We start from the raw sequence: 12,617 nt of genomic DNA, 5'->3' as shown, positions 1-12,617 counted from the left end.
GGTATTGTAGTCCAGCTTGTTCCGGTTTCTAGGGAATGAGCTGTTCTCAGTTACGTCTCTCTTCACCCCAAAAACTACAAAACCCAGAATATACCGCAAGTTCCTCTCGTCCAATAGGAACCCCCCATGTAGTGAGGCGCGGAGGCCGGCTCTCGCAACTCAAGATGGCGGACGAGAGTGAGACAGCAGTGAAGCCGCCGGCACCTCCGCTGCCGCAGATGATGGAAGGGAATGGAAACGGCCATGAGCACTGCAGCGACTGCGAGAACGAGGAGGACAACAGCTACAGCCGGGGGTAACGATATCCTCGGAGTCCAATTCCCGTCCAGTCTCCCACAGCCTGGGTCTCTGGGGTGCGGGGAAGTCACCGGGAGCTTAGTGTAACCCCACCCCCATATTCTTATTGGCTGAGACGTTGGGGTCCTGCCTGGCGATTGGTTGCTGTCTTTGTCATTTACCAGGGTGGGTGCTCAGTATATTAAGGGCCGGAGACATTCAGTACTTTTATTATATAAAAGTTCTTCTGTGTAATGTTCCACTCGTGTGCTTCACCTGCATTCAGGGAAAAGAGCATGTTGGACGATGGTTTCAATGCACAACACGGGTCAATGTAACAGAACAGTTCAAAGGAACGTTACTTATAGAGGTGTGTGAACAACGTGATTAGCAATAAACGAATAATAAAACATTTCGCTGCAGTTCACCTTCAATGAGGAAATAAATCAGGCTGTACAAACCATAATTATGTTGTAAAATATCACTACAGGAGAAACTCAAAATACAAACTTACCTTATAAAACCCTACGTGTAATTACTGTATGATAATGTTTTGATGTATTCGGTGCCTGTTGTTCCAAATAATCCATAAGTTTCCTGAACAATATATAATTAGATCCTGGATCTTTGCTCTGTTAACTTTGTGAAATAGCCTCAGAGCTTCAAGAAATTGAGTGATGTATCTTGGTCGGGGGGCTTGGAAGTGGGTTTAATACTGCATCTCCTGTACTTTACAGTTTTGCCTACTAGTAACTATTTGTTACTTGGGCAGAAGAAATTCATCAGGCATTTCAATGTTGAGTTCTATTTCCAAATCAGGTTTTGTTCTTATGAGCCACACCCTGTCATCCTTCTTTCTTCATATTGTTACAGTGGCTGGTGCTGAAGTTCACTCTGTCCCTGTCTGTCTACATTTACATATATGTTTTTTAGTGGAAAGTTATGTGTAATTTTGGGTGAGTCTGTGGTGGTCTGATTTAGTGTGTGTGTGTATGTGTGTATGGTAGTCCCATTTTCATAGCCATGATGTCATTTGCAGTATTAGCAGTCATCCTGTAGGTAAAAGTACAAGGTTGAAATCTTTGGATAAACTTAAAAAAAAAAAAAATCTATTGCCTTGTAGAGATGGAAGAACAAAGGATTATTTAGGTAGTTTACAATTTGCTTGTGATGAATCCTGGGGTTAAAAAGATAAAGCTTTTATGTGTTTTGACCAGGATTAAAAATCACAAGAAGAATGTAGAAAAAAAGAAAGTTTGTTAGATCTGGTTTTATAAGAGTGTGTTCTTTTGCTATAACTCACAACAGATATAATGTAACAAAAGCCTTGAAACTTGAGATTCCTAAAAAAGAAAGCTTTTAAAGAGGAAATAGGAACAGGAAGAAGGGAAAGTGCAGCCCTCCTGAGTAGAAATCCTAATCATAGAATGAGAGTTCTTGAATTCAAAAGTCATTTCAGAAGGCTTTTTCTTTGCTGTGTGTGTAGTCGCTTTTATTTTTCTCTGCTAAACTGTTGCCCTGACTAACATCTATAGCTCTCTAATTGGTTTAGTTCTCTATGATCTGTGAATCACTTTGCAAAACTGTTTGACAGAAAGTTCTGTTTTATTTATAGTACAACAAAGAGGTAACCTTAAAAAAGAACTTTGACGGTGTTTTGTTGTTATTGTTGTTGCACGTACATATATGGTCTGGGTGAACAAATTTATTAGCATCCCAACTCTAGAGGTCTGTGTAAATGAGTTTGGAGGTGGCAGGTGAAAAACAGAGGACCTAGCTTGGAGGACAGTCTACTTCTGACACTTGGAACCTAAGGTCAGATCTGAGGTCTTGAATCTGAGGAGTCAATATTTTCTTATTAATTGTCAGAGGAAATGATTTTGGGAAGAAGCAGTGTGGCACAGTGGGAAAAGCATGGATTTTGGGGTCATTCATACCTGGGTTCTAAGCCTGGTTCTGACACTTGACCTGTAACCTTGGGAAAGTTACTTAACCTCCAGTTGTAGGGATTAAATGAGATAACATCCAGAATGCAGCCTTGCCCCTCCCTCGTGTTCTTTCTTCGTATCTTCTCCGTCCTCCTTCCCCCAGCTTGTGCTCTTATCCCATACCCTGTTGTTGTGTACGTGGTGGTTTTTTTTTTTTTTTTTTTTGTAGCTTTTATAACAGCAGTTAAATAACATGTGTCCAGTCCCTGCCTCACCTGACTGTAAGGTGCTTGTGTACAGGGACCATATCTTTGAGATGCCTGGCACTTAATGGGCATTAGTGAGTATTTGCTGAATGAACAAATGGCAAATGTTAAAATCATGGCTCAATGTTAGTGGAATTTCTCCTCTCTGAGGGGAAGAGTGTCAGATTTTTCTTACATACACACTTTCTTTCCCCAAATCAGTCTCACTGTAAGCCTTACGACAGTTTTCTGTGAACTGCTTACAGAAATCAGGGATCCTCTCATTTGCCCTGGAAAGTTTCCACTGTTTTGTTTTTGTTTTTTGTTTTGGCTTCTTGAAATTTTTCTTGTCCTTACTTAATATCACTTAAAATGCTTTCAAAAGTGATGTAAAAATTGAAGGGGAACACCTCCTTTCGATGCTAATGAGTCTTAAATACAATATGCAATAAAAGTTAATGATAGTTTAAACTAATCATTTTCTTAGGCCTTCCTTTTAGAAAGGGCTCACGGTACTTTACAGTAATGAAATAAGCTACGTTCGGGCACTGGAATAATAGGAAATACAGACATGCTAGTATCTTGTGTCCCTTTGTATATAAACTTAGTTCTTCGCTTTTCTTATTATGTGTTTTTTCCATAATTTATAAATAAACATTTGATGAGTATTAATTTCACATATGCATTGAAACACAAATGTGTGTTCACATGCCTACATGTAAGGTATACGTATATATCTATATGTATCTGCAGTTTTTCTATCAGCTATGTTTTTAAAAATCTACTCGACAAAGGTAGGCAGCATTTCCTCCCCAGTTACTTGCCTGACATAAGTTACCCTGAGCAATCGAGAGAAGAGTCAGGCTAAAGATAATCTTAATGCTGTATCCCCCCTGCAGTTGACAGTTCATCTGTATGATTTAATTTGTTTGTTTTTAGTGAAAGGCTTTCCAAGAATTGTTATTAAAGGATAAACCTTATCAGCTAGCATTAGATTTTAGTTTTGGGTTAACAAACAAGTAAAGTTTATTTGGATGATTCGAACAGGAAAGGACTTTGATATTTTGTTCCTAGGATTCTTTTAGGATTTCTTTTGCAGTGTCATTGATACCTCTGAAATGCTGGTAAGTTGTCCCTTTGATAAGGGATGTCTCTTTCCTTGTCCAGCTTTCTTTCTCCATGGGGACAGGTTGAGATGAGTTCTTGTAAGTTTCCCTCACTGGTCCTGAGCTGTTATCCCTTACGAAGAAACTTAAGAGAAAACAGAGGGCTTTTTGCAAGGAAATGCCATAAAGCCAGCCTCTCTTGCTTTTGTTTTATTCTTCAGATTCTCCGAGAGTGGTTCTTTCCATATTTATTTGATGGCCTGTAGCTGCATCTAGCTCTTGGAAACAAGAAGTCTTTTAGGTCCCTTTTTCGTAATTTCTCCCTCAGCTTTTGGTTTTTCAAAACTAGATCAAAGCAGAAATGAAAAGAGAAACCTCATCACTGATATCAAATAAGTGTTCTAATTTTATTTCCCAATTAAGTGGCAGTTAAAAAAGAAACTAATCAAGGGCTGCTTCAAAGAGAAGAGACTGGAAAGCAGAAGAAATGAAAAGTAAATGAGAGCCTATTTCAGGGAGACTGCTGCTCGTGGCAGACCAGTTTTGCTGATTTTTCACATTGTTTAACTCATGTGCTCACTCTGAAATTTCCCAGCTTTACCAAATCTGCAGTTAATCCTTCGCCTGCAGACTCCATAGATTTGGGGGCCATAGATGTAATAACTTTAGGAGGACCTCCTTCACTTCTTCTCTGTAACCTTGTCGGAAATCTCTACCCTGCAGGCGCCTCTTCTGATTCCTCAAGGAAGGTGCTGTTGGGATTGTTGCATTTAAGGCAACACAAAACATGAGGTTCTCTAGTGAGAGCAGCCGCAATGGCAGCAACAAAAAAGAAGCCAACTAATAAAATTCTTCGCCAGGGTCAGTTCTTGGTTGAATATTTTTTCTGCTGCTGCTGACTTTGAGAGACAGCTGAGGGGGTTTCACTGTTGCTAAGTGTTTGATAAATGTTATCTGTGGACGCTGGTCACTGCACTAAGCCCTCTCCATGGATTATGTCATAACAGACTTCACTTACAAACACTGATTTAGCTTTTGTAGTGGCGCTTGAGATTTGCTTCTCTGCTTCCTTTGACACCCCTGGAGGATCCATTCTGAACTTGCTGGATTTCTTTCCCCCACCGCCTTGGTTTCTGCGTCCTGACTCTGCAGCAGTGTGAGTCCTGTCTTTGGGTCCATTCAGCAACCCGTGGACTTTCCCAGGCTAAGGATCCCGTTGGTGATGGAGATGGCCGGCCCCTTTAAACTCTTCTTAATGGATGAGTATCTCTTGCAGAGGCCATTCTAATGGGTGAAGTTTCTGCCAGCATTGAGTCATTGCTCAGAAAATTACTGAAAGTGATCTCTGAACAGCATTTGATTCGACCTTGGAGTTGCCAGGTTACAGTCTGGCTCACCAAAGCAACCCAGAGGATGTGGAATTTACACTTCTCTCTCAATCCTGTTCTAAACAGCTTAGTATTTCAGAGCTTTTGTGACCCCTAAAGAAACCAGTTAACCTCCATGACAGGAACTGGCTCGTTCACCCTTAAAATTCTGGCTAACTGTCCCGGGAAGGGCCGAGGATGGCAGTGCAAGCAATTTTTGTAATCTCTTCGTACAACCTGCTGTTCTTTTCACAGGCCTCCTGGAGTACCTTGATGGCAGTGCTAAAGTGTTTCAACTTTTCCCATCATCTAGGATTCACAGGCAGTTCTCTATATAAATAACTGATTGGTGGGACTCTGCAGGGTTTGGGGTATTGCCTGCAGCCACAGCAGTGCAGAGGATAGGCATTTGATAGTGAGTCATGCCGTGTGGTTTCTTCTTGGGTGCCCTTGTATGCCACTTCATTCACCTCGTGGGCCTTTTGAGTACCAACAGGATTACTGGTGAACATATCACACCTCGTAAGTAAATTGATTTGTGGAAGGATTTCCTGAGATCCAAAAGTAGAATCAAAAGAATACTAGAGGCTAGGGTTTATTTAATAGGTTTCTGTGGAAATTTTGAATTTTGGCCCAAAGAATTAACTTCCAGTTTTTAGGGGTAGAAAGTAAGTGATGAAAAGTTGTGAATTTTGTTTTCTGAACTCTTTTTTTCTTTGCTCTCCTAGTAAAAACTAAACCCATGGTCTGTGCTTAAGACCTTGGAACCATTTGAAACAGTTTCACTGGCACTTTCTTGTTTGAACTTTCCTAGGACTAGGACAGATCTGAAGGAGGGAGAAGATGACAAATAAGGAAGTTGATAATTTAATAAGAAAGTCGATTGTTTAAAATCTCAACCAGTGGCTCAAAAGAGCACAGCGTCTCTGCTCCTTTCATAGAATATTAACACAGCTGTTCTATGGAAACATTACTGGAGATGTTTTGCTGACCCTCTTTTGGTCTCTAGCTTTTCAGGGTTTTATTTTAGTCTGTTATGCTGGAAAGCAGCAGTCAAGCACATCATTTGTTGAACTGTTAACTGCACTCGGCACGACTGGAGGTGCTGTAGGAAGCAGCTGTATAAGATATCCCTTGCTCAGGAAATTCTTAATCTTATTGGGAAGGTAGGGAGCAACACATTATATGTAGAGTATTAAGTTGTTTGGGAGATCATAATCTTAGATATCAGTGAGAGCTAGGGTAGTCAGAGGAGGCTTTCTAAATAAAGCAGGGCTCAGTTTCCTCCTTGCCTTTAATACGTGCTCCTCTGATCCACAGAAATTTGTTTTAGGGCCCTGGGTGATGAAATGGTGTTCTTTTGGCTTTGGAGGAGTCTCACAGAAGTTCCCATAGAAACAAGACTCTAGTGTTTGGGAAGGAATGGTCCGAGTCTTTCAAGATTGGTGGCTCGTCCCTGGGTACCAGTTGGTTACTTGATGACCAGTTTGTCTCATGTCTCTGGGCCTTGGTTTCCTCTCCTGTAAACAGCAAGTTAAGCCTGGTGGCCCTGAGATTTCTTCCAGCCCTGGTGGCTGAGCTTGCAGTCACCCACAAGAACAGCTTTCTGTTCCCTCCTGCCACACACCTTTGAGTGGATTTTGTCACCCACTTTGTGTGGATTTTGAGTGGATGTTGTCACTCCTGCCACCCAGGATGGAGAAGGGGCCTGCATTATGAACCGTTCCTGCTTGTGGCATTATCTGGAAGTTCTGTGCTCCTGCTGCTCATTTGTCAGCCTGCCCCTCCTTCCCACCCACTCATACATCCTGGCACTGCATTCTGTTTCTAGAAATCAGCACTAAGGCTCATTCTCTATTCCCTCCCTGAGCTCTGACTTTATACCAGAGCATCCGTAGGGTTTCTGTGTTTGAACTGAGAATATCTTGGCCTTCATTAAAAAATGATATTTCTTGGAGTGCCTGGCTGGTTCAGTCGGTAGAGCACGCAACTCTTGATCTTGGGGTCATGAGTTCGAGCCCCCGTGTTGGGCACAGCGCCTACTTAAATTAAAAAGATATGTATTTTAAGGTTATTTATTTATTTTGATAGGGAGCGAGAGAGACGAGCAGGGGAGGGACAGAGTGAGAGAGAGAGAGGATCCCAAGCAGGCTCCCGTGCTGTCAGCCCAGAGCGTGATGTGGGGCTCAGTCCCACAAACTGTAAGATCATGACCTGAGCCAAAATCAAGAGTTAGACGCCTAATCGACTGAACCATGCAGGCACCCCATTAAAAAAATGTTTTTTAATGACATTTGAAAAATAATTTTTTTTAACATTTATTTATTTTTGGGAGACAGAGCATGAGCAGGGGCGGGGGGTGCAGAGAGTGGGAGACACAGAATCTGAAGGAGGCTCCAGGCTGCTAGCTGTCAGTACAGAGCCTGACCTGGGGCTTGAACTCATCAACTGTGAGATCATGACTTGAGCCGAAGTCTGATGCTCAACTGACGGAGCCACTCACGCGCCCCTTTAATTTTTTGATTGCTGTCTTCCCTGTTCTGGCTAATTCTGCTAATGCATCCCGTATTCACTAGGGTTGGTCTTGAGCTTATCAACTTTAGAATGTAAACTTTAAAATTTTTATGTGAACTCTTCTGTCCGTTTCCATTGTAGGGACCCCCTTCCCCCAGGAAGGCAAATTTCACTAACTCTTTCCTCATTATTTTGGAACCAAATAAGCCAAAGTTGTACTTTGATTTTTGTATTCTGTGGTTCTGGCCCATCTCTTTGGAGTGCGTTAAGGTGACTGGCAGGTTCAGAGAGCTCTCTGAGATTTGTTGCAATTTGCAGAATCCCTAGATGTCCTGGGATGCCTAGCAACTGGGTATGGCCCTCAGTTGGCCTTTTTATGGCCTTTTTTTTTTTTTTTTTTTTTTTTTTTTTCAACGTTTATTTATTTTTGGGACAGAGAGAGACAGAGCATGAACGGGGGAGGGGCAGAGAGAGAGGGAGACACAGAATCGGAAACAGGCTCCAGGCTCTGAGCCATCAGCCCAGAGCCCGACGCGGGACTCGAACTCACGGACCGTGAGATCGTGACCTGAGCTGAAGTCGGACGCTTAACCGACTGAGCCACCCAGGCGCCCCTTTATGGCCTTTTTAAATGATGCTGAATTCTTAGAGGACTAGCCTGCTTCAGTGGGGTCCTCTGATTTGGTTCTCCCCAAATCCACATTGAAGCTATTCTCTGAAATGGTATTGGCTTCTTGGGACACTTCTTGAAGACTTACAAGGCCTCTGAGCTTGGTTTCTTATGAATAGTTAAAATTGCTATAATCAGCTTGAAAACTAACCCTTTGGAAACCCTTTGGATTTCTTTGGAAATCTCTTCTCTGAGTCCATTGTCATCCTGTCTGGGTTGTTGACTGTAAGACCATGGTGAGCTCATAATGTGTTCTCATGGATATAGCTCGGTACCTGGCAGCTCAGTGAAAATGACTCTTCTCGCTTTTCACTTCCCTTTGTTCTTCATCTGTCTGTATGCTTGATGTGCAAGTTGAAACAGGATTGTTGCTCAGTAGGTACATGTGCAAATTCAAGGCAGTACAAGGGAAATGAAGTTTGCTCTCTGGTTGTAGTTTGAGTCTTAGAGTTTGTCAGACATGTATGTTGGTGATGCATAAAACAGAACAAGTGCTCAGTCTAAGATCCTTCCACAAAAATGGGGTCCGTGAGGCAATGGTTACACAGAAGTGTCTGCACTGAATAGCAGAGCAAAAGCAGGAAGATAGTTTTTAAGTGATTTTGCATTCTTGTAAAGATTTCTAAAGTCGGAGGAAGTAATCTCTTCTATTTTCCTTACGTGGAACTGTGTTTAGTAAGTTGGTTAATACACAGCACTTCTTCACCGTGACCTTTTTTTATCCACAGAACTTTTGAAAAAATATTTTTTATGGTAATTCATAGACAGGAACTAGGGAACTCATTCCATAAGCTGAAATGAATGAGGACTTACAAATTGTATCAACAGTGGGATACTGCTTTGTTTCCTAAATCAACCAGCTTTTAAACCTCATAATGCTTTATATAATCTTGAGAATGAAGTGAGAGTATGTCTGGAATTTAAAAACCACTTAAAGTTGTTATAGGCTGCGAATAGGCCTGTATATGATAACATCATTGAATTATTAAGTGGAAAATTTTTTCTTTAGGCCATAAATGACTTCCTGGTTAATGTTCTTTGCCATGGCCTTGAGGGTTTTGCTGAGCATCTGGTATTAAGGAGTTCACCTTATCCCCCCTCTGAATTTTATTGGTTTTTCTTTCATGTTATGCATTCTGTGTCTTATTAAGATAATACCTAGAGGGGTGCCTGGGTGGTTCAGTTGGTTAAACCTCCGACTCTTGGTTTCGGCTCAGGTCATGATCTCACAGTTTTGTGAGTTCGAGCCCCATGTCAGGCTCTGTGCTGACCCTGCAGAGCCTGCTTGAGATATTCATTCTCTCTCTCTCTCTCTCTCTCTCTCTCTCTCTCTCTCTCTCTGTCTCTCTGCCTCTGCCCCTCCTCTGCTCACGCTCTGTCTCTCTCAAAATAAATAAACTTAAAACAAAATTAAAAAAAAAAAAAAGATAATACCTAGGAGTTGCACTTGCATATTGACTTCATGACCTTACCCTTGGACTAAAGTAACCTCCAGCCTTTGGTAGACCTGACTCCGTAGTCTCCCTATGTCAGGGGCATTGAGAGGCCTGGCAGATGGGTGTAGGCAGTTATCACAGAGCAGGGCAAGGTGAGAGTGAATGAGCTAATTGGGAACTGAAGGCTCTGGGCCTGAAAAGTTGGGCTTGATACATTCCAGGATAAGAGGCTGCTGTCACTGTAGGCTTTCTAGCATGGGAAGGACACACTTTCTAGCATGGAAACCCTTTTCACAGAGGTAAGTCCCACAGCTGAACAGAGTTTAGGATGATGTAGAAAGGTTATGAAGTCAGGGAGCTCCAGGAAAGGCTGGAGGTAACTTTTGTCCACATATAAGGTCATGAAGTCTAGACGCCAGTGCTCCTACATCTCCAACAAGAAATGGCAGCACGTGGCTGTAGGTTGCCTTCTCCCTCTACAGTACCACTTGCTGTCAGAGGAAAATGAATATTCATAATCACCCCAAGGCATTTAAGACCAGGAAGACTTTCTGAATTACAAAATAAAGCTTAGATGGAATTTGCCATGATGGCATGGAAAACATTTTATGCTATTTTAATTCTTTGAAAATTGATTATCTAGAATATAAAGCAAACCCCCTGCGCTTAGCTGATCCTGCAGATTAGGGCTCAGTGTAGTCTCGGGTGGGACTGCTCATTTTGAGTTTTTAATGGAAGATTTCCAACGAAGATGGTAGAGTCGCCTTAGGCATCGCTCCCAGGCTGACAATGCCAAAATCAGTTTAGACATGGCAGACGCCAGCCATAGGTGACCCATGCACAGCACGGGTTTGAACCACATGGGTCCGCAAACTTGTAACGGTACAGCACTATCCATGTGTTTTCCTTAGGATTTCCTTGACAATATTTTCTTTCTTTTTAGCTTACTTTATTTTAAGAATACAGTGTATAATACACATAACTACAAAATCTGTGTTAATTGACTTTATGTTATCACTAAGGCTTCTCATCAACAGTAGGCTATTAGTAGTTAAGACTTTGGGGAATTGAAAGTTGCATGCAGATTTTTGACTGTGTGGGAGATTGCCACCCCTATGTCGTTCGAGGGTCAACTGTACAACCATAATGAGCAAAGCTAGATGCAAAGCGAGCCTTAAAATTCACCTATAAAATAAAGGAAACCCAATACAAAGATAAAATAAAGGAAACCCAGAAATCAAAAAGAACTGGGACAAAATATTAGGGAGCAAATGAATGGAAAATGTCAAAGAAGCCCAGTATAGTACATGATTTGTGTGTCAGTGAAGATATTGATAGAAAACAATGTTAAAAGGCCGTAGGAGACGGTTAAATTTGGCTAAGAGACTGTTTTTGCTGCATTCGTTGGGTGTGTCACGCAGAGGGAAACAGCACAAGGAAGTCGCCTTTAGTAGGCTCACAGGCATGTTTCATGTAATCTCTTTGTGGCAGGAGTGGCTGGGTGCTTCATTGTTGTTTTCCCCGGATCCCCAATACTGGGTTTTGCCAGTTCTGGGTAATCACACAGCCTGAACCAGCTGATCGTCGTCCTCTGTCCTGCAGGCTTGATGTAGGCAGTTCTCGCGATTGTCTTCCTGGCTTGAACACAGATCGTAGCAACGCAAAACTGCCTTTTTCCTCGTTCCTTCCTCCCTTTCCAGCACTGCCTTGAGCTTTAGATCCAGCTGGGGAAGCTCACTAGACCAATTGCAGTGGGAGGGTGGGAGTGGGGGTGAGGAAGCTTTCCAAAAAGACTGCTATGGGCTGTCATCATTTTAAATTCAGGGCTCTAAGGAAGTATTGGTGGTATGAATGCCCTGCTAACAATTCATTCGCCTCTGGAGCCAGCACTCTGGCAATCTGGAGAAAAAACACACATAAAATAGAAACAAGAATTGAAAAGTTCCTTCCAAACAAATAGGACGTTTCTTGCGCAGGCCCCCCTCCCACCCCACTCCCACCACCCCCAGAGCTGGTGGGAGTGAGGAGAGCTGTGTCCGCTGGTGTCCTCCAAATGCCCCTTTGGGACCTGGATTCTCTGGTCTGCTTCTGAAGCCAACAGGCCTGATTAAGGAAGGTCTGGCTCCACAGAAAGCTCTTTGTCAGTGTGGCTCAAAACAGATGATTTTTAAAAAACCCTGCATCAGTATTTACTTTGTCTTACAGTGGTTTGAGTCCAGCCAATGACACTGGAGCCAAAAAGAAGAAAAAGAAACAAAAAAAGAAGAAAGAGAAAGGCAATGAGACAGATTCAGCCCAGGATCAGCCTGTGAAGGTAACAAGGAGGCTCTGTTTTCTTGTGACTGAGAGAGTTGCTTTTTCAGACTAAAGAGTTTGGGGGTGAATGTATAGGAAGAATTCAGATTGACAGTCTCCACTGGCATTACTTCAGGATGGAGGAGTTGGACCCCCCTGCTGCCCTCTGCTGCCCTAGACCTAGGTGATTAAACTTCTGTCCGTACCTTAAAAGATGCAGCAGGTTAGACACTGACCCCCAGGCATGTTGCCCCCTCAGTATGTACAGGTACAGATAGCTGCATGTGGTGCTGTGCTAGGTGCCATAGAGCACTTCCGTCGGAACGGCCCCTGCCGCCTCGAGCAGTGGTTCTCAGTCTTTTCTGTCTCAAGTCCTCGCCAGTGGGAGAAGAAAAGGCCTGTTCTTTTGAAGGCCAACCTTTATATATTGCAAGCATTCTCTTAGCGCCATGGTCATTGTAACAGAACCTGTGAGTCCCACAGTTGAGAACCACTGGCCTAGACCTTACAAACCTAAGACTGACACACTGACCTGAAATTCAGAAGTATGGGGAGGGATTGGTTGGTTTCTTAAAAGAACAACATTACAAAACACAACACAACACAACACAACACAACACCAGCACCTTTTATTTCAGGTGAAGTGCTGCCCCCTTCTGAGTAGACCCCAGGAGAAGCTTAAACATATAATTCCTCTCTACGAATTGCCTCCAAAACAGTGTCTAACCCTCACAAGGAATCCAGTCTCGCTCCAGTATACCCACTGTGTTTTGTGCCACG

General features: G+C 42.7%; 1 protein-coding gene across 1 annotated transcript in view; it reads left to right on the top strand.

Moving 5' to 3' along the window:
- Positions 1–123: 123 nt before the first annotated feature.
- The window catches only part of NMT1 (N-myristoyltransferase 1), a 30,818-nt gene continuing 18,324 nt past the window's right edge, over positions 124–12,617 (top strand). The window contains exons 1-2 of the mRNA XM_047845495.1: positions 124–295; positions 11,748–11,856. Of these exons, the coding sequence (XP_047701451.1) occupies positions 165–295; positions 11,748–11,856 (240 nt within the window). The 5' untranslated portion in view covers positions 124–164. The remainder of the gene's footprint in view (positions 296–11,747; positions 11,857–12,617) is intronic.

This window comes from Prionailurus viverrinus, unplaced genomic scaffold (genome assembly GCF_022837055.1).
Source record: "Prionailurus viverrinus isolate Anna unplaced genomic scaffold, UM_Priviv_1.0 scaffold_35, whole genome shotgun sequence".
Classification (NCBI taxonomy): Eukaryota; Metazoa; Chordata; class Mammalia; order Carnivora; family Felidae; genus Prionailurus; species Prionailurus viverrinus.
Note: the sequence above shows the minus strand (reverse complement) of the source record. Positions and strands in the feature narration are given on the sequence as shown.